The sequence below is a fragment of the Coenobita brevimanus genome, chromosome 63 (assembly GCF_032717465.1).
Source record: "Coenobita brevimanus isolate Jiangsu-jjx chromosome 63, ASM3271746v2, whole genome shotgun sequence".
Classification (NCBI taxonomy): Eukaryota; Metazoa; Arthropoda; class Malacostraca; order Decapoda; family Coenobitidae; genus Coenobita; species Coenobita brevimanus.
The window spans coordinates 4,241,890-4,264,708 of NC_137016.1; the positions used below are offsets into that span (position 1 = coordinate 4,241,890).

The following is a 22,819-nucleotide window of genomic DNA, read 5'->3' on the forward strand; positions in this document are numbered from 1 at the left end:
CTAACCTACGCCACACAAGTCTGCTGTCACTTTCTTCTATTTCAGCATCCATGAAGTGAACCTGCTTACTGTCATTTGTTTCACTGCTTGTGCCTTGTATCTGTCCTGCCGTTCGCCTATACCCCTCTGATATTAACCTTTCACATAACTCTCGCTGCGATTGCGGTCTCTTGCTAGTAGACCATCACGAGGTATAAAGAAGACAGTGGAGGGGATGTAAGTGTAACTGGTGAAAATAACCAAATTTAATGTTGGATTATCATACGCATTACAAATACAGATAGTGGAGGTACAGGACAGTTGTTGTTGCTGTTGTTGGTGGTGATGGTGGTGGTAATGATGAATGATGGTGACGTTGTAGAATTTTTTGCCCTCGGCTGTGAGATTATGGTCATGTCTTTTTCATTTTGATCTCGGATTATTTTATTTAACATAAATAGAGCCTCCCATCATCATCATGGAAGAGGTAAATGGTTGTGGTGTACATAGCTTCATCACCCTCCAACTCCACCCACATAGGTTCCTTCGTGCAACCCTCCAGGCAGCGACTCTTGCCCCTCAAAGTACCTGTCGACATGAATGATCAACCTGCTCCAGCCATGAGTTCTGTGGCCTTCCACTTGGTCTCCCCCACCCCGGATCAACACTGTCAGAGATAACTCTGTGGGCAGGATTAAGCGCAGGATAACGTGCCCAATGCCCCTTTAACTGGAGCTGGCACTGACATATTATGTGAATATTATGCCTCGATTCAGTCTCACGGAGGAGTCACTCATTACCTACCTGGTCGCAACAGCGATATCACATGATCTTGCGAAAGCACTTAGTACTAAAGAAGTCAATTCGCCACTTCATGTTACTGTCTAGTGTCCTTGTCCCACAACCTGGAGTAAGACAGGAAGCACCAGTGCCCTGATGCTGTGAATTTTCATCCATCTGCACAAATAAGGTCAACACCAAATACCTGAGTTGAGTGATTTCATAACCCTATAGGTCAGAACATATAATTTTATCAGGATTATATATAATTTTTGTCATCTGGTTGTTATGCGCTGGTTTTTTGATGATTCCGCACCTATCTTTCACACATTTTGCAGTATACTGATACAGTCGTTCCAAAGGCCTAATCTGACAATCTGAGAGTCTCGAAGTGTCATATTTAAGTTCTATATATACATAGTAAGTCTCAGTCCAATTAGCCCAGAAATTTAAGTGTGAGGTTGTGATATTGGGTATTGGTAAGATGAACATTAAGCATCCCTCCTTTAAAAAAAAAATAAATAAATAAATAAAGCAAGAAAACCAAGATCCATGAACATCAGACTCCATCTCCCAAGACAACCACTACATTCTGTGAACATCTTTACCTTAGCCCCATCGTACCCATAAAAGTAGGTGGGATCCCTTGTGTAAATCCAGGCACTGGGCACCTTTATCCTGCAAAATGTTTGAGTGTTTTTCTTGTCAGTCAGTCAGTCACTCGGGAGTTGAGGTCAGCTGTTCCTTAAACAATGTCCAGAGTTTTAACCTACAGCGATACCTATAAGTAATCTGTAATAATCAGCAGGGTTGACATATATCATCATTTATACGAGAATAGCTTCATTTAGAGTTTCTCTCTCTCTCTCTCTCTCTCTCTCTCTCTCTCTCTCTCTCTCTCTCTCTCTCTCTCTCTCTCTCTCTCTCTCTCTCTCTCTCTCTCTCAGTCACACACTAATAGACGTGTTTTCCGTCACCAGTTGTACACTATGGCACAGGAGAGTCAGAGCGCCCAACAGTTCACACACCAGATTAAGACCTCGCGACACACAGCCAGAGAAGGTAAGAAATTCTAACATTATTATTATTATTATTATTAACATAGGCATCCATACTGCAAGTGTGGAACGTGTTTGAGCGAGCGAGCGAGCAAGTCAGGCAGTGCTGAATATTGTGAAATGTGATTCATCATCTTCCTCGGATTTCCTGACCTAAAAATACTAAAAAGAACATATTTGATTACACCAAAAATAATCGCTCACACTTCCTATCACCAAGACTCCTTTTGTATTAATTTTAGGTCTAGGGCTTGGGACCTAGCAGGTTAATAATGACTTTGGTTTTTGCTCACTCACAAAAATTCCTTTCACCAAATCTCTCGGTGCTCTCCGATTCGAATCAGAAATTAGAAATTCAGAGTTTCTTTCGTCGATCAGGGTATTGTATTAGTTTGACTCGGATTCAGTCAAAAAAAAAAACAGAAGCTATTATTTGTTTTGAAAAGGCGAAACCTGGTTGCTCTCGGCAATCGTCGGAAAATACTGCTGTGCCACTCACGCAACCTTAGACCGTTACATCTTGCGCAGTCGGCTGTTATCCTAATCTGACTTACAAAAAATCGTTTCCTCGATTTATGGAAAAACTATTGGAAATTACGGGTTGTCTATAAAAAGAAAATAATTGAGGACCTATTTGCGATTTGCAAATTGGTGTCAGTATTTCTTGTAACTTCAAATCTGGCTGAGATATCCAAAAAAGTTCGCTGCTGTACAGCAGAGTTTTCCTCCCGACCACTGCCCCCATTTCTTGCTGATACGACAAATCTTTCGCTCGGGTACATATGTAGGGGATCCAAACTGTGACTAAATTTGGTGCTTGCACTCGCTTCGCTCGCTTGAACAGTTAATATTGTTGATATTATTATTATTATTTTTTTTTTTATTATTATTATTATTATTATTCGTAGTAGTGGTAGTAGTAGTACTAGTAGTAGCAGTAGTAGTAGTAGCAGTAGTAGTAGTAGCAGTAGTAGTAGTAGTATATAGTAGTAGTAATAGTAGTAGTTGTTGATGTTTTTGTTGTTGTTGTAGCAGCAGCAGCAGAAGTAGTAGTAGTAGTAGTAGTAGTAGTAGAATTAGTAGTACCAGTTGTGGTAATGGTGTTTCTTACATGTTAATGTTGTTTTATCTCTGTAGACAAAATACTCTGTCCTAGTGTTAGTGGAACTTTAGGTTTGAGCTAAAAAGTCCTTATTTTCCTTACTCGCCAGCTGAATTGGTTTTGCACAGGTCCTACCACCTCCATAAGTACTGCTTGACTACAGCTTTTTTTCTTTTAATATGGAGTCTCATTCAGTAGACGTACTGGCAAGCCAGGCTGCTTATGAAAGAGCACTGAAACTAGTTACAAAGCAAAAGTCAATAATATGTTCCCTTGCTACACCTGTACTGAGGCCTGGGATTTCATTATTGCCAGCTTAGTACTATGATTCAGCACAATACCTCAAGTGCTAAGCCACACTGGAAAGTCATGTGCATTGAAATTTCAAGCTATGTTTGCATTACCTGTATTAACCCTTGCCAGGCTGATTCTTTGTAAGGGAGTTTACTTCCCCGAGCCATTGTTTTATAACCGACGTAAACTATACCGCAAATGAGGCTTACAGCTTGGCCCGTGTAGACCTTCATTGTGCCTTATATGAGATCTGCAGCATGGCAAGAACTCTTCGCCCAAATATTCTTTTCATACTTCTGATTTGGAACATAGACGGTACTTTCTGTCCTCAGTGACCTCATCCACCAGCCCTCCTGCTATTCTCAGGAACTGTCCTTCTTTGCTAATGCCATGTCTAGGTAAACAGTTTCTCTTTGCCTACCAACTTGTTCTTTTCCTTGCTTGAAGCTTGTTCTCATTAAGCCTGTCCCATTCCTCTAACTACACTGCTCGACAAATTTCAACTTTCTATCTAGTTCAGAAATGAGGATGGGTAATTCGGGGTAAATTGACGTGCTGATTGCAGCTTTGGTTTTACTTTTTCTCAATCGCGCACAGATTTATTGAAATTTAGCCTTGACATTTATCTTCCACTAGTCAGAAATCAATATGTTCCTATCACCTGGTTATGCCGGGAATATATGTTTAATCGAATAATATTAATTAAGATGTAAAATGTATATGCTGAAACGAAATAAAATGTATTATTCTACCACTGTATGTAAATTCTGCTGTGAATACAGGTACGGTAGTCATAACACGGTTTTTGATGATTTCTTGTTCTGTACATCGGTTTCCCGCGTCAGCATCCAATAGTCAGTCAGCCATCATACCAGCGCCAGTTTTACCTTGGCGTCCTTGTTCTACCACTGCAATATCCTGATGAAAACGTTCACCCTGTTCATCACAAACATCACACAAGTGTTTTGGAAAAAACGAGATGTGAGTGAATAAAATGGATTTTAAGGACACGCAACATCCAAGTTCATGGTACACAACCAGAAGCTCTTCAAAGCTTTCCACGTAATCATCACGGCGATGGATGCCCAGAAAACCAGCATAAATTTTCTTATGATACCTCCAAGCCCAAAGTTCGTCTGCTTCGAGGGTTGCATCAGACGGTCTTATCATCAGGCTACGATTTTGTGGGTCAGCGATAATGCCCTCCGTCAGTTTGGTGTCACATACCTTAGGGAAGATTTCCTTAAGGTGTGCAAAGCCTGCACCTGTTTAATCCAAGGTTTTGACGAAGTTTTTCATGAAGCCTAACTTCATGTGAAGAGGCCGAAGTATGATAACTTCCCTTTGGACGATTGGTCCATTCCATACTTTGTGTACACAGGCTTCATAGGAACTTTGGGGAAGTCACTTACGCTGGATGTAGTGCAGCTGCACAGCACGGCTGTCCCATAAACACAGGAAGCAACAGTATTTCGTGAAACCCCTTTGTAGTCCAAGCAGCATGACTACCACTTTCAAATTGCTGCAGATTTTCCATCGGAATTCGTGGTACTCAGTCAAAACGCGGAGTTTTTGCATCGACTGTTACGTTTCCTTCATTTCAGGAGCTAAAACAAGTGGTATACTGGGTAATATGTTCGCAGTGATGAGAACAGCCTTCAGACCTGATTTACTGGAGTCAATAAAAAGAGAGAACACTTTAAGGAATTGTTGAACGTAGAGGATGGAAGTAATGCTAGTATAAGTGGCTGGGGAATGGCTGGGAGAAGGAGGGAGGTGAGAAGACAGGAAGAAATCAGTAGGATAGAAGTTGTGGAAGCCATGAAGAAAGTGAAATCGGGGAAAGCCCCAGGAATTGATGGAGTGTGTGGTGAAATGCTGAAGCATGGGGGAGAGATGGTAGTAGAATGGATGTGGAAGATGTGTAGATTGGCCTGGGAGGAAGGTAGGGTCCCGGAGGATTGGAAGTCAGATATAATTATTCCCTTGTACAAAGGAAAAGGGGAAAAAGAAGTGTGTGGTAATCATAGGGGCATTTGTCTTCTTAGTATAATAGGAAAAGTGTATGGTAGGATACTTATAGACAGAGTTAGAGAAAGAACAGAGAAATTAGTTGGAGAAGAACAGGGAGGCTTTAGGAAGGGAAGAGGTTGTGTAGATCAGATATTCATTCTTAGATCTTTAGTGGAAAAGTTTCTAGAGAAGGGAAAGAAGGTGTATGCAGCTTTCATGGATTTGGAGAAAGCATATGACAGGGTGGATAGGCAAGGATTGTGGAAAGTGTTGAGAATATATGGAGTAGATGGGAAGTTGTTGAATGCTGTGAAGAGTATGTACGATGGTGCGAAGGCTGCAGTGCGTGTGGATGGTGACCTAAGTGAATTTTTCTCTTTGAAAGTTGGTTTGAAACAGGGATGTGTCATGTCTCCATGGTTGTTCAATCTGTACATGGATGGGGTAATAAAAGAGGTACAAGGTAGGGTAGTGGATGTTGGAGTGGCCCTGGTGAGAGAGGATAGTGTTTGGAAACTCCCTGTACTGTTGTTTGCAGATGATACTGTGTTGTTGAGTGAAGACGAAGGAGAGCTGCAAGGCTTGGTGGATGAGTTTGAGAGAGTGTGTAAGAAACGGAACCTAAAGGTGAATGTAGGGAAGAGTAAAGTGATGGTCTTTGAGAGAGGTGAAGTTAGTGAATGTACAGCGAGGTTGGATGGTGAGGAATTGGAAAATGTGAGTACGTTTAAGTATTTGGGTAGTGTGATGAGTAAGGATGGAGGTTTGGAGGGTGAAGTGCTTGAAAGGGTACAGCAGGGAAGAAAGGTTGCTGGTTCCTTGAAAGCAGTGATAAGAAACAGGGAAGTGAGCATGGAAGTGAAAAAGTTACTACATGACAGTATTGGGATACCAACTCTAACGTACGGAAGTGAAGCTTGGACATTGTTGGAAGGACACAAGTCAAGAGTGAGAGCAGTGGAAATGAGTTATTTAAGAGGAGCCTGTGGAGTCACGTGGAGAGACAGGCTGACGAATGAGGATATAAAGGAGCGTTGTGGTGTGGATGTGGATGTGATAGGAAGCGTTATGAGGAACACACTGAGGTGGTTTGGCCATGTGGAGAGGATGGAGGGTGAAAGACTGACGAAGAGAGTGTATGTGAGTGAGGTGGAGGGGGGAAGAGGGAGGGGGAGGCCGAGGATGAGATGGAGGGATGGGGTGGAGAGGTATATGAGAGAGGGGGGTGTGAGTTGGGAGCAGGGCAGTGAAATGGCGGGGGACAGGGCGACTTGGAGGCGATTTGTTTGTGGCCACCCCAAACGGGATTGAGGCGTCTGGCAATAGATAGAATAAAAAGTCGCCATTTGTCTGGATCATGGATTCTTCTCAAGGCTTTGAACAGACCTATGCCATTGCTGCAGTAGCAGACTCCTCCGTTAGACTTTAAAAAAACGTTCCAAATTTTGGAACTTGTCGCCTTTGTGTCTGGATGCAACAAGTTTTATTCTAGCAAAGTCGAAGCGAGTAGTTCTTACTGTTGTCTTGATACACTTCGGTCACACACAAGATCGTTTAGTTCACTTTGGGTGACTAGATGGGATCCTTTGTTTGACGGCTGACATTCGAAGTCAGAATTAGGGACAGCTGCTCCAGATGCCTCTCCATCTTCATCCTCACCTGAAGTCTGGAATACACATTTTTTGGTGGCCTTGGAATGGAAAGGTCCTCAGTGTGATTGGCCAGTCTTATTGTTGATGGTAAATTTAGATAAACAATGCTGTTTTTGTTTTTTAGAATTAAAATCCCACAACTTCTGTCAGGGAAAAGTATCAAAATATTGTGTGGTCACAAGGTTTTCTCCACAGCACGGAAACTGTGAAAGGCATCTCTCTTTTCCTTCCTGCTAGCCATTCGCGAAGAGAGTTGAAATAAGTCACGCAGCAAGTATGGAGCGCCCATCGTTTGTCAGGGTCATCAATATTAACCCCAAAATAATGTAGATAGACCTGAGCTGTGTTTACAAAGGACGTGATCTTCTGTTTCTGCTCTTTCTGAATGAAACTTCCACATATATAACAGAAAGCATTAGGATCATTAACACATCCGCAAAGCTATAAATTTGAAATAATTGTGTTAAGCCTAATGAATTAATCTATCTATCTATATACCTAGGCTGCTTCCCCCAAGGAAAGGGAGGTAGCCGAGACAGGACGACACACTCCCCATTTACTCATCCATTCGAACACATTCATTCGCATCTTAGCCCCAAAGGGGAGAACGGACAGATCCTCACAGCACCACACCGCACAAGGGTCAACTGCGCAATGCAATCAGTGACATCCACAGCAGGGCCCGACAGCAGAACTGGTTTACCCCTGCCACATCATAACAGACCCATCCCCTTACCCGTACCTGACCTGACTAGCTGATCAGTCATATTTTAGGTAGTTGATATAGACAGCTGGCAATGTATATGTAGGATATTATACACCACACCTAAAGACGTATAAAGAGCACGAATAAAGCGGTGAAAGGAAGAGCCATTGTACTTTAGAGATGCGTGTAAGGGTAGTGAGTTCAGAAAACTGTACATGCTAGAGCAAAATGAACATCATATTTTAAATCAGCGCCACGTTATTGCCTTGGGATACCCATTTCAGTTTCTGAACTGAAATTCTTGTCGAGTAGTGCTGTCGTTGAATTACTCGGATATCGTGTATTTCTGATGTGTCTGAATCACTTTTCTCGTCAAAATATTCTTTCAGATCGCAAGTATGGGGTCTGTCTGGAACGTTTAAAACACCGATTCTTCAACCTTCCTTTCTGATCCTTGGTTTTCCTCCTTTAAAATCCTTCTTTCTTGAAACCTTTGCCAATGCATTTGACATCTCAGATACTTTCAACCTTGTCTGGAACAGATTTTTTGACACTGGTCTCTTACAGTTGCTGTTCTCATGTGTTTTCATCATCAACCTCGTTTGTGGCCGATCTATAACTCCTGTTGCAGACGGTCACTGTTCTTGTAAAATTATCGATTTTGATATTTCACTGGGTTCCCTCCTGTCACCAACTCTATTCCTTCTTTTCATTGGTGACCTTCTGAGCTGCACATTGAGCCCTGTTTACTCATATGCAGATAACTCCACCTTTTACATTTCCACCCATTTATCACAGCATCCATCACAGCAGCAGTCAGGGGATGAGGCTATGACGCAAATGATTTCTGACATGGCTCCCTTTTCTCGTGGAGGTAAAGGAATCCTCGCTGTTTTCAGCGCACCACAAACTCAGTTCATACATTTTTTTGACCTACCAAGATCTTCCACAATGATATCATTCATCATTTAACAAACTATAGCGCACTCCTTAGTCATTTCAGAATGTCATTGAGGTTTATATCTCTCGAAACTCTCACAGAAAGATCACATTATACTATTGCTTCCAAGATATTAGGTGTGCTTAGCTGACTCCATGCTTTCTTAACCCTTATGCTGCCCCTGTATACAGTAGCAACAACTGTAATATATGGGGAAAGGGAGGCCACACACACATAGAGCGCTTCTAAACAGTTTGAGTCAAAAGTTTTTCGTCTCATCATCTCTCCTTCTCTTAATGACTCCTTTCAACCTTTCTCTCCCTTTGCAGCAGTGTTGCATATTCATCTCAATCCTATCGATATTCAATCGTCACTGCCCTTCTGAATTGCTTGCATCCCTCGATAACGGCGGACGCGTAGCATCCGTCTGGCAACACACACTCATTCTTCTGCCCAAATCCCTAATGCAAAATTTCGTCACTGCTTTCATTTATGTTTGCAACAGGCCATTTCTGGAACTTTCTTGCTTTGTTTGTTGTGCCCTCTGCTTCTGACTCCTAATCTTTCAAATGCAATGTGTCCAGGCATCTCTAAACGAACGGATCCAAAATCCCTTTTTAACTCCTTCAGTCCGATGATGTCTTCATTATATTTTCTTGCTGTCCGTAGACGGGTTCATTATATTCAGGGTGTATTTATCGAACTGGAAGAGTTAGATGTAGACATATTTAAGTCCTTTGCTACCAGAGATCTTTCTTCAGTTCAATAAAATCGTTTGGTGGAAGCTTGACTAAAAACGACCAAGACGCAATCGCAATGAAGAGATTAAACTTATTCCTGGGGTGGGCTTCTAACCTTCAGCTCTTTCCTCTTTATATATAAGTAGCATAGGTTATAACAAACAGTCCTAAAAGTTTCATGTTTTGTCATTGTGAAAAACAGTGTGAAGACTGCTGAGTTACACAACAGGACCTAGCAACGGATTTCTTTTCCCTTGAGCTTTAGAATCCAGTGTCAGGGTCGTTTCCAGGTAAACCTCGCCACCTCCCTACACACATCAAGCCTAGACCCGTATCCCTCTCCTTTCCTTCATTCGCTCCCCTCTTCTTTGGCCAACTTCGTCCACTCTCCTCGTTCCTCTTCGTTCTTTGCATCTTCCTCCGTACGCTTCCTCCCCTCTCCTGGCTTCCCCTCCTACCCTCCTTTCCCCTCCCTTTCAGTTCCCTCCCCTTCGCTTCCCTCCCCTTTCCTCTGTTTCCCTAATGCTCTTCTTCCTACTTCCTTCCAAGGCGAGTTATGACCCTCTCTCCGTCTTTTACATGTAAAGGGAGTGACAAGGAGGCAGGGCACAGGAAAAAGGAGGGAAGGAGAGAAGGGGACTGGCAGAGAGAGAGAGAGAGAGAGAGAGACAGAGACAGACAGACAGACAGACAGACAGAAAGTGACAGAGACAGAGGGACAGACAGACAGACAGAAAGGGACAGAGACAGAAGGACATGCAGACAGACAGAAAGGGACAGAGACAGAGGGACAGACAGACAGACAGAAAGGGACAGACAGACCCAGAGAGAGAGTCAGAGAGAGAGAGGAGGATGTGGCAGAAAATGGAGAAAACTGGAGAGTGAGTATGAAGACAAGAGACAAGAGAAGCAGGGGAGAAGAGCAGTGGGGAGAGGAGACAGAAAAACAGGAAATGGAAGGGAAGGGGACAGAGTACAGATTAAGAAGGGGTAACAGACAGACATAAGTGGACAGATAGACAGAGGATGCTAGGTAAATGGAGAGACAGGCCAGGGGTAAGTGGAAATAGAGACAGAGTTAGGAGTATGTGAAGAGAGAGACAAAAGATGCAAGGAGACAGGGGAAGAGAGACAATGAAGGCAGTAGAGACACAGGGAAGGAAAAAAGGAGATAAAAAAGACAGGGGACAGGCGGGGAAGGTGACAGGGCTTGGTCTGTGCACTGTATAAGCCTGACGCACGTTGGGGTCCGACCTTCGCCACCGATACAGCTGCTGGGCTATGTTGGATTTTATTTGTCATGCTAAACCCTGGCGGAGTGACATTGTTTACTTCCCGGCAGTGGTGCAGCTTAAGGAAAGAAGGTCAGGTTACAGTTCCACTCCGACCGTGGTGTTGTGCAGGGAATCATCTAGTGAGAGCAAGAATGAAAAATATACCAGTATATTCTTTCACCAAATAACCTGACAGAGAATACAGTATTTCTTGTATATTTTAACGTTTTCACTACTGTAGAAAATCCATGAGCTGAACGATATCTTCTTTTCGGTACCCAGAATGAGAGAAGTAAGTGTCATTTGCTGTTGACATTGTTGTGGCCCCAAGTAAGATTACATCGAGACTAGAACCCACTGGACTACTGTACAGGCTGAAGTTGCCTTTCAGATAATTCTCTCTCTCTCTCTCTCTCTCTCTCTCTCTCTCTCTCTCTCTCACACACACACACACACACACACACACACACACACACACACACACACACACACACACACACACACACACACACACACACACACACACACACACACACACACACACACACACACACACACACGAGAGAGAGAGAGAGAGAGATGGATGAAATCTGGACCGGATGGAACATCGTGGGTAAACATGGGAGAAGCCTTTGTCTTGCTGCTGACTATTTTAGGCTGATGATGATAGGCTGATGATGATGTTGATCTAAAGATTGGACGAGATAAGTAGAGAATGTGTGTGTGTGTGTGTGTGTGTGTGTGTGTGTGTTTGTATGTGTGTTTGTATGTGTGTGTGTGTGTGTTAAGAGGTCCCTACCTAATCCCTGGTGCCTAAGGGAAACATGGGTGGTGTGATGTTTACACAAGAGTATCACGTCAACGCATTCCACACCCGGATCGGACGACACATCCTTTATCTTCATCACACCCTAGTCTTGTCACGCTTACCCATCCTGCACCTGTGTTCTTGTTCTGCCTACTTGCCGTGATCATGCAACCTCTTTTCTTTACCTTTAACTTTGATTCCTATCAGATCGCTATCATTATTTCCTCTCTTGCCATATATTCTCAGTCTTTTCTCGGAACCGCCACTTCCCACCCTATACTTTTTCCTGCCATCTGCTTTCCTCCTTAGTCGTCTTTATTCTTCCTTGGCATTTTTCTTAACACTCCTTCCTTTTTTTCGCGTTTCACAGATGATTGACTCGTTTCAGACTGTCTTTTTAAGTACTTCAGAGAACGCGGCCTCATTTATAACGCTATACTGGCTACTTCGGGACGATTTTTTTTTTTTCATTTAAGGGAAACCTCTGCCATTTTAAGGGTTATTTCATTATATCAAACTCTTCAGTATTACAAGCACGTACATTTTTTTATATATATTTATCTTGCCATCCTGCGCACCTTTACTCTCTCATTCCACCCGTAACCTCACCGTTGCTCTATTGCTTGCCCCTCATCTTTGCTCTCTCGTGCCCACACTTCCAGTGTTATACAAAAAACGTGTCCCCTTAACACTGCTACTACATGAATTCCTGAACACGGTGTTAGGTGAGGAGTCTTACAGGGTTCGGTGAGGCAAAGCAGAAGAGATTGTAGTTTTACTATGTGGCTCGGAAAGTGGCATCTGATTGCGTTAGTAATGGTGTAGTTGCTGTAATAGTAGTAGTAGTAATCATTGTTGTCTTAGTCGGGATAGGGAGAGTATTTGTGGTTTAGGCAATGATAGCGGTAGTCGTTGTGGTAATGGTAGCGTCAGTACCTGTGATTGTGAGTACAGTGGTGGTTGTGGTAGTAGTGGTGGTAGTGGTTGTGGCCATGGCAGTAGCAATGGCACTGAGTAGTAATGGTTTCAGTAGCTGCAGTGGTTGTCATAGTGACGACTGTAGTAGTTGTTGTTATGGTAAGGGTGTGGTTGTTTTTGTTGAAGTTGTGGTTGTCGTAATATTTGCTGTTGTAGTTGTGGTAGGTTTTGCTTTGTAGTTTTTGCTTTTGTTGTTGCTGCTGTGGTTGTTGTTGCTGGTGGTGGTGGTGGTGTGATGATGATGATGGTGGTGTGATGATGATGATGGCATCTTTATTGCTCTGAATCCTTAATCCCATCACTACTATGACATCATATTAATTGTTCAGTATTCGTGCCATCAACAAACTCCTTTACTCAGTTTACGTGAGAGTTTTGATCATTGATAGTGAAGGGGTGAATACATTACGCAATAATTTATATATCTATTGGAACAACTTGCCTTAATGATTTATCTGTCGCAGTAACAGGCATCTACTAGAATTTATATCATTAGCTCGTTCCTTTTTAATTCGATCGCGGAATATTAGTTAGTGTTGCATAATTTTCTCAGACTCCCTGGCATACGGCTTTATTCACCTCTAAAAAATACTGTAATCAAAATATTTAGTTTTTCTTTCCAAAGATCAGAGCGTCGGTACAAAGGTCATCGTATTCCAAATGAGACCAAGGCATTCAGTCCTGCAGCCATAAGTGTCATACAGCCCTGGGTTAGTGAGAAACTTAGCAATGAAGTTTGATTTTTGACACACACACACACACACACACACACACACACACACACACACACACACACACACACACACACACACACACACACACACACACACACACACACACACACAATATTGCTAGTCGTTCTGATTTACCCCCCTTCCCACTCTCCTCCCCCATCCCTTCCTCCCATTTCACCTTTCTTCTCTCATCCTTCCTCCCCTTCTTTTCTCTTTCACTCTTCTCACCTGCTGCCTCCTCCCTCATCCCTCTTCCTCCTGTCTTCCACATCGTGTACATCGTGTGTGTGTGTGTGTGTGTGTGTGTGTGTGTGTGTGTGTGTGTGTGTGTGTGTGTGTGTGTGTGTGTGTGTGTGTGTGTGTGTGTGTGTGTGTGTGTGTGTGTGTGTGCAGTGACTGATCATGCCTAAGATGCTATTTTATTATTTGTGGCATCAGTCAGTGTTTCATGTATAAGGTTGCCTGCTCTCCTGACGGTACTAAAAACCCCGCCTAAATAAGCGTGATGGGTGACGTGGCGGCGCCTGAAGCCTGCCAGAAGCTGTGTTGGGCCTGATGATGTGTACAGACACTCTCGCCTTACTGCACAAACGCTGCCCCGTCCACCCTTGGCAAATAGGAGTGAGTGCAGTTAATTTATGCAGCTTGATTACTGGCGAAAAATGGATGCGGTCACTTTGCAGTTTTAAGGGCAGTTGTGAAAGTTTATCAAGTGTGGAGGACAGTAAGGTGAATGGATGAGCTGTTTCAAATGAGGGCTTCCCTAGGCGGTCCGGTCTCAATAATTTGGCTTTTAATACGATAACCTTATTTATTCTTGTTTTTACCATATGGCAGTATTATTCTGCTTGGGAGACACATCGTACTGAGTAGAGTTTTGAACAATAATAAGTCTCTAGCTCTTTTACTCAGCGGAATAAAATCGTCTTACCCAAACCTGAATAAAAGACGAGAGATCTCCCCGTGTTTTACACTCTCAGGCTCGAATGAAACACTCTTAAAAAAAAATGGCTTGGCGTTAACGAGAAGAGAATACCGGTGTTATCAAGTCCACCAAAGGGAAAGCATAAAATTCATCCCCGTATTGCGGAAATCTAAGCAACAAACCACCGCACACCATCCATACCCGCTGACCATTATCCGTGCAGAAATATATGCAGAAGCAGCGTAAGACTCGGTAGTTGTACGGTACATGCTGATTATCTTAAGGGAACGATCGTTATTAGTGCTAAAAGCGTGTGAAGCATGACAGAGAGGTAGTTTGGAATCATCAGTTTGAGGATCTTGGTGAAGGAAGGCATAAGGGAGTGTGAATGAGATCCCTTAACTGAATGGGGATGCCATTTTGTTAAGGTCACCCCTCCAGGTATACGACATTAGAAGATACAGACATAGATTGCTTGCTTGCTTGATTGAATGACTGATTGACTGAAAGATGGCTAAAGACATAAGGAGAGATACAGAGATAAGCAAATAGGTAAAATTATCCATTGTAGGAGTAAATACCTTAGTAGATTAGACACAGGCAAATATAATGATTGGCTTCAACGACAGATAGATACATAAGCATGTTAGTAGACAGATAAATAGACGGATGTATGGACAGATAGCCACAGAGATAGAAAGAGAGACTGACAGATGTATTCAAAGTTGTAATGGTGAGATAAATACAAAGTTACATGAGATCTTTCTTTAATATTCCTTGAAATTCCAGTACAAGAGTGTGATAGTTGGGAGTTTTTCTTCCTTTCGACGATGTTTATGTTTTACTCTTGCTGTTTCCAACCTTCTTTTTTAGATTAGGAAGATGAAGGAATTATTGAAGACTATTTAACCCCTTCGGTTCACTTAATCCCTCCTGCGCTTCGTGAAATTAACCGGAAAAACAAAACAAATGTACAAAAAAAAAAGGGGGGGGGGAGGTGGGATTGAAGATTCTGAAGTTTTGTTGGAAGGGTGAGAGCTGCAGCGTGTGTGTGTGTGTGTGTGTGTGTGTGTGTGTGTGTGTGTGTGTGTGTGTGTGTGTGTGTGTGTGTGTTTTGTCTGAGGTGTGGATGAATTGTGTTGGTGAGAGGATGGTCGTGTGGAGTTGTAAAAAAAGGAGATGGATCCTGTATTCTCTCTCTCTCTCTCTCTCTCTCTCTCTTTGAATGTGTGTGTGTGTGTGTGTGTGTGTGTGTGTAGGAGGGAGCCTTATGGATTTATGGCCCTGTCCGCGAGGTGTCTGCATGAGATGAACACGAGTATTCCAAAGCCCAGGGCAGGACATAATAGCGCCTCCATATAGAGCCCACCCTAACTGCTATTTGTATTTAGTAAGGATAGCCCAGTGTTGTGTCGAGGTGCTGGGCTGCAGGTTACACGCGCCGAAGCCTCACCACAAAGCACCCATTTTTTATCCTCTCACCCTACCACGCCCTTTCCCTGTTATTCCCTCCTTGCCGTGGTAATCCCTTCTCAGTATCACCATATCCCTTCATTCCTGTTCTCCATTATCCTCTAGTTTTGAGACAGACGATCAAAATTTTACATAAAGTGCGAGACATTAATTTCCACCAACTATGTGTTCAAGGATGAAGTGAGAGGCGTGTGTTTAGCCCTTGGTGGGAGTGTGGGACCTTATTCATCAAGGATCTAAACCAGTATTCAGGATAAAGAACACCAGGACAGTTTACTATTATCACCAAAGCCTTTTCCTTGGCGAGGGAGTGGGGTCTTTTCCTTCAAAATTCACTCTGGTTTGATTGTGAAGTATAAGGTAGCTACATAGTGAGGGAAAAAATAAATAGCAATCTTACATACAACTTAACCCCATAAAGATTCGTAAATATGGAACCTGGCCCAGGGCGGGATCATAAAGAAGGGTAATATAGTAGGGTCCAGTCCAGCGGCTCAGCTGTATATGGCGGCCGTAAACATAAAAAACAGAGAAGATTTAATCTATCAAAGCTACTGCCTTCTGTGACGGTGTTGCGCATGAGGGCTGGTCAAGGAGAGAACGGGAAATGTGAAGAGCCTACTGTCAATAATTTAGGGTGTGAATCTGAGGCGTTGACGTGTTACTGGTGTGTTCGTTTGGTGATGAGAGGCGGGGCTGGGTGGGAGGCTTGGCGGGATGTTGGAGGAGCTGTTGTAGCGCCAGTCGTAACCCTGGCATGATAAGGCCATTAGTCGCTTGATGGCCTACACCTCCACCTTGATGCGCCTGTTGACTGACGCATATGTGAAGATTTGCATAAATAATCATATAATTGTTTATATATTATTAATTTTTTATGTGCAGTAGACTGATTCCTAACTACCGACATATTAGGTCAATGGTAGTTAACTATGAACACTGCATCATAATGTATTGCCACAACAGATGATCATTTGTTGGTTGTCTACACGGGGACCACAGTAGAAAGGTTGTCAGTGCCTCATTTAGCTGAAGATTCATTTCTTAGCCTAGTCTGTGATTAAGAACATATTTAATATCAGGTACTACACAGTCTCTCCTGGCCTCTTGTTTACAGCGCCTTACCATGCGTATTATTGACAGGTCGTTATCTTCTGTGGCCTTTCGTCTAGTTTCGTAGGCTTAGTAGGGTGTCTAACACCTCCTCTGAGGCGATTTAGTTTGCCTATTACATGCTAGTAATATTTTCTATGTTACTGCTTCTCCGTGTGGACATAGACTACGTAAAGAATGGACTGAATATGGTACTGGAGAGACACGCTTGAACTTGGTGGCACCGATATAAGTGGACAGTGCTTATTTAGATGCCCCTCACCTCACTCCCTATCTCTCAAAAGGGAAAGGGTGGAGTACAATAGAAGGATAACTTCAGCCTACAGTCCATCTGCGTGACGTCCATATAAGCCAGATGCCACAACATCAACAGCAACAACAGAGAGAGTGTATGGGAATATAAATGTGCCTCAAGTAAAAAAAAAAAATGTGATTATTAATAGGGAGAATTGGTCTCTTAAGCCGACAAGAATACTGCCCAATGTGATGCCCAAGTTTGTGTTCTGACAAGGAGTCCAGTTAAATGCCAGTCACGTCAGCGCCCTTCTTTTCTTTTTGCCAAGTGTCAGCCGCATAGTAAGCTGTCAGTCACACGAAGAGCAGGAGCAGTGAGTCATTCTCGTTGGCATAGAAGGCTTCGTAGCACTTCCTCCTAAGCGATTTAATTTATCTTAACGTTATATTTATTCTCATATATTTAGCAGGTACAAATAGTGTCAATATTACGGAGACAGATAGAATGAGGATAATACTGACGTGAAATATACTCGTACGGTACTAAATCAATCCTCAGAACGACAGCAGCAGAACCTTTGACATTCCCCGTTGACCGTGACTTTGAAATTTAATAACTTTCTTCCTTAACCACCCTCAATTAATATTCTAAATTTGATGCATTTCCATCCTAGTTTGTTTTACAATCTTGACCTTGGCCTTTGATAATTTTCACCCAAAACTTAATCTCAACCTCAGATGAACCTCAGTGAGTGATTAAGTCAGATGTAATGTAATTCCATTCAGTTGATTCCATTAGGTTGCTAATGGACAGGCAAACAAACCGAGCTAAACAGAGAACATTGTCGCTCGAGATTTTAATAACTCTTTCATCCAGAGGACTTCTATTCTAAATTCTTGCCTCTCCAGCTGGTAGTTACAAGGAGTACCAGGTACCGGTATCCATTTACCCTGTCTGTACGATCACTTGTTTTCATTATATTCTTGCTGCATCCAAGCTGTTTCGTTCAAGATTGATAGACTTGTCGCACTGGAGGAGTGACTAAAGCCTACATTCGCCCGTCTCCTCTTTTGAAATGTTTCCACTAGCCAAAAATATTGTCGGATGGTGGCAGAAATGAAACAGGACCTCCCTGGAAGTGCAGTTGCCTCGTGTAGAGCTTTATCATTTCACGATTATTATGTATCACTATAAGGCTGGGTCCATATTGGTTGAGAAGTGGTAGGCCCACGTAATTATTATCATTGGCTGTTTACATAATCTTGTTTATATGTATCAGTTGTTTCCCGTAAGCAACCTATTTTTTGTCAGGTAAATTATTGCATTGTGAGATGGGAAAGATAAATCGGAATATTTTGTAGGTTATTTGAATTGCAAAAGACGGGGATTATATGGTGCTTCGTTTCTACACCTCGTTGTTCACTGCGCTCTATCGCCGTATTACATGGCATGAAGGCTGACCACATCTTATGCACAGCGATGTTCCATAACTGACCATCAGTATTTCGAAACTTCCTTAAAGCTTGTTCTTAGATTGAAGAGTATACATGAGAGTTTTATGTCTTTTGCCAGTAGTGGTGCTCTGAAAGCTTTTTAGGGAACATGCGGCTGGGGCAGAAAGTACAGTATACTGGTACATGATTATGCGTTTGAAGTAAGGGATGAAATGTTTAGTTAAAAATAGATTTGTGGCTATCGACTGCACACTGATCGTTCAGGAAGACAAGCAAGGGGCTTAAGGTTTTAAGAGGGGTTTGTGAAACCCCACCGAGATGAAGGCGATGTTACTCATTTGAGACCACAGCCTGTACAGTTTTACTATCCGACGCCAGCGGAAGTGGCTTTTGTGTGTGTGTGTGTGGGGGGGGGTGATTACGGCGCCAGAGTGCTGCGATTCACACGGGCATCTCCTTTCTCTGGGGTTAGAACTTGGCTCGGCACACACCAACGCTGAAATTCACAAACATATTTGCGGTCATTCCCTGTTGTAATTTAGTTATGTTTTTGCGAACGACAAGGAGAAGGTAGTGAAACACCTCATATGTCTCATGGTGTTCCTGCAAAAATATTTGTTTTAATGAGCAGATGAATATTTGTGACGTTTATTATGATTCTCATCCCAAGATTTAGTCGAACTTCCATACTGCAATGAGTATTGTTCTCGGTGTAGAAATTATTAAGCGTGTGTTGTTTTCTGGACCCCTGTGCAAGGCTATAAGGAACGTGTAAAAGCATTAGTAATTCCAGCATAAATCATCAAAACCTTCTCATATTCTCTTGCGTACTGACCTAGTCACCCACTCTGCAGCGCGCATCCTACTCCTACCCATAATCTTTCGACCCTTCCCTTCTCCCCCATCGTTTCTAGCCTCTCCTTTCTACTCCCCTCTCTCTCTGTTCAGTATATTACCGCTCTGCCCTAGCCCTGCTTTTCTTCTCTGTCTGCTTTCTCACTATTCCACTTCACTTAGTCATTTGCCTCCTCCCACACGTACGAGAATCTACTGTATCGTCCTTTCTCTTCGCCACCTTCAGTAGTCTGTCCAGTCTCTATTATAGTTAGCTACCAGTACATCGGGCGCTTCTTCACCTCTACTACAGACCACCCTTGTACAAATAGGCTACATATATACCTCCACTGCATACATACAGTAGATACCTCTTTCGCATGCGGACATTTTTACCTTCACTAGTTTACATATCTCTTTTTATACTTAAGTACAGGCCTTCATCACATGCATACATACCCTTTACATACTTTCCTCACATGCCGTATACACATACCTCCTCCATATCCTCACCCATTATATCTAAATCCATATTATGACTAGACTTCCCCCAGCCTTCTTAATGTTGTTACCTCTTTGTTGGCACCGACTAATTTTTTACTTCAGCGCACCCTCGCTCACCACGTAGTAATTTTGTAGTGTATATGTGAGGTCTGTATTGTGTTTTTATCTTGCTTTACTTCTCGCTGTTAAGGCGGGGATCACTTTGATGTTACCGTGCCGGGACCAGGTACTTGGAAAATGCCGCTATCGGATCACCACCTCAGGCTTACCATACCCTGCCTCATCATCTTCTACCTCACCACTCTACCTCATCATCTCCTACCTCACCACTCTACCTCACCACCCTACCTCATCATCCGCTACCTCACCAGCCTACCTCATCATTCCCTACCTCACCACCCTACCTCATCATCCCATACCTCACCACCGTACTTCACCACTCTGCCTCACAATCCTCTACCTCACAAATCTGCCTCACCTTCCCCTACCTCACCACCCTGTCTCACCATCCCTTGCCTTACCACTCTTTCCTTCCCATGCTTCACCCCTACCTCGTCACCCTGTCTCGCCATCCCCTGTTTAACTCCCTGCCTCACCTCCCTGCCTCATTATATCATTCTTCCTTCCTCTCCCACCACCCTACCTTACCGTACCTACCCTGCCTTAGATGATACTGTCTCTTCACCCCTACTCGACCCTCCTACCCAGTACACTCCCTACCCCATCTTTTACCTAAACATTTTACTGCACCCTACCGCACCACACTTCCATACCACCACGGTCACACCCTACCTAAATACCTCAACCTTTCCACCTGATTTCTGACCAGCGCAGGTAACCATCTACCTCAGCCTATCCCTGCCCTGAACGCCCTCATCTCACAGCCCTACCTAACCACCTCACTACCTATATCCCACCCTGCCACACGCTCACTCTGCCTGCCTCGGACCCAGTTGGTGAGAGATAAGAGTGAGTTAGTAGCCTCGGCCACTCGGATGGTACAGTACCAACGCCCCTTTAACTCCGCATCTATGACTTTATTTTACACTATCTGATTCAGACTGTGGAGAGAGAAGCGTAATTAATGTTTGTTCAGGCACTCGGCGAAAATTACTTGTTCAATGTATGTTTTAATCACAACGTTTTATTGGTGCCCAGAAGATAATATCCCTCGTATTAATTATTAAACATATTTTCTGCTTTTTGGTTATTGGATATTGCTTCCAACAACTTCACTGAGGCGGTTCTCTTCTGATTGTCCGGATATAATAGGAATTAAATATGAAGCTGTTGTACTGAAGAAGTGTATGGTGAATGTTTCTTCTGGGGATCCCATGAATAAAATCGTCTGGTTATAGCAAGAGTAATAAATAGTGTTTCATTGTATTGGAGAAGATAATAACTTTCCGGAATAGTTTTTAAGTTTCTATATATGTGCATTTATCTTGACTATATTTTCTTGTAATTAGACTTACAACATAGCCACAGTAGCTGTGATATCCAACGTCCCCTAAGAAACAGTAGACATTTGTGACAGCTAAGCATCGCTTCTCTCATCCCTTCATATCGCATACCTCACCATCTTTCTAATCACTTCATCCTCATCACTCAACCTCACCATCCTTCACTACGTACCCTCACTACCCGTCCTTCACCATCCAACCTCACTTACCCAACCATACCGCCCCATACAAACCCATTCTTCGTTATCCCGACCTCATCATTCTAATTCAGCACACTCTACACAACCACCCAACCTCTCTACCCAACCATACCACCCCATACCACAAAAACCCTTTCCCCGTTATCCATACCTCTTCATTTTAACTCAGCACTCCATACACCACCACTGTACGACACCCTCTCACACCACCATACCTCACCTGGGTTACCATCCTAATCCTCCACCCATCCTCACCACCCTTCCACACCATTCCCTTGCTTCAGCATTCATACTTTCCGTGCCTCACCCCGCCACACTCTCTCACCACCCCCTTACACCACTTCTATGCCTCAACGCCCTACCTTTGCACTCCCCACCTCACCACATCCTCCCACTCCACCCTACCCCACTTTCAACCACATCACTGTGCATCTGCCCCTCCTGCCACACTACTCCCATATTTCACCCCCCTGCCCCCACCACCACTCTGCTCCACCACACCCTCCTTCACTGCCCTATCACACCTCCTAACTCACCACCCTAGCCCCCTTCCTCTCCGCCATACCTCTTCCTCCTCTCCTCATCCTCTCTCTTCCCCTGTCACCTACGCCTCCCCCATCTGTCTTGGCTTCAGTGTGGGTATCTCATGTCCGTCTCTGCGCCTGTCTCATTCTTCTCGGTCAACCCTCCTGTCCCCTGTCCGCCAGCCGACCTTCGGATCTGGCGACCAGTACAGGGAACACAAGCAAACATGAAGAATATGTAACCAGTAAGAACGTGGAAGTCTTGTATAAATTTATTTGTGCAGTATTTTCGTCATGGTTTTGTGTACTAAGTCTTTGAAAGAGGGTAAAAAAATAGCACATATTCTTGGCGACATTAGGCATTTGTAGGTATGGTACACGAGTTTGTATTCATTTTTCAGGTAGACCTTACTGACGTATCAAGTTACGTGCTTCACAACCTCATCACGCGAGCTTTGTAATGGCTATACCGAGTCGAAAAGTGAAGGCTGGATCATCGGCGCAGGCCATAATGAGTATAAACCGGAGCTTTAATATTAGTCGACGAACAACATGAAGAGAGTTGGGAAGATAGGCAGAACCTTGAGGAACATCATTCTTCATAATTCTAGAACAGTAATGACCATTTACATCAAAAGCAACAAAGGGAATACAAGAGAAGTATACAGAAGATAGATAAAAACCCTGTTGGGGCATACAGGTAACGATAGACTTATTCCACTACTCTGTCTACGTCACACAGTGTATGTTCCTGTTTATCCTCCTCTCAGTGTCTTTGATGTTATTTTCCTCATAATTAGCCTGTTAAAGGTTATGTAACTTCTCATACAATATTAGCCTAACTCCTTTGAGGCAGTTGTGCTTTTTAATCCCTACTCAGTCGCTAACTTATGCACCCTAGGCTGCTCGACCTTCTTTAGAGTAGTTAAGTTTGTTATACTCTCTCTCTCTCTCTCTCTCTCTCTCTCCAGCCGTATTACACAGGACACTGCTCTTATATGCTCCTTGCCTGCATCCTTTCATGGTTACAGTAGCA

The 22,819-nt window shown here is 43.3% G+C and overlaps 1 protein-coding gene across 1 annotated transcript in view; it reads left to right on the forward strand.

The window, feature by feature from the left end:
• The first annotated feature begins 1,748 nt into the window (after positions 1–1,748).
• Positions 1,749–22,819, forward strand: part of LOC145404282 (protein sax-3-like) — a 72,319-nt gene continuing 51,248 nt past the window's right edge. The window contains 1 exon segment of the mRNA XM_080275803.1: positions 1,749–1,821. Within this exon segment, the coding sequence (XP_080131929.1) occupies positions 1,749–1,821 (73 nt within the window).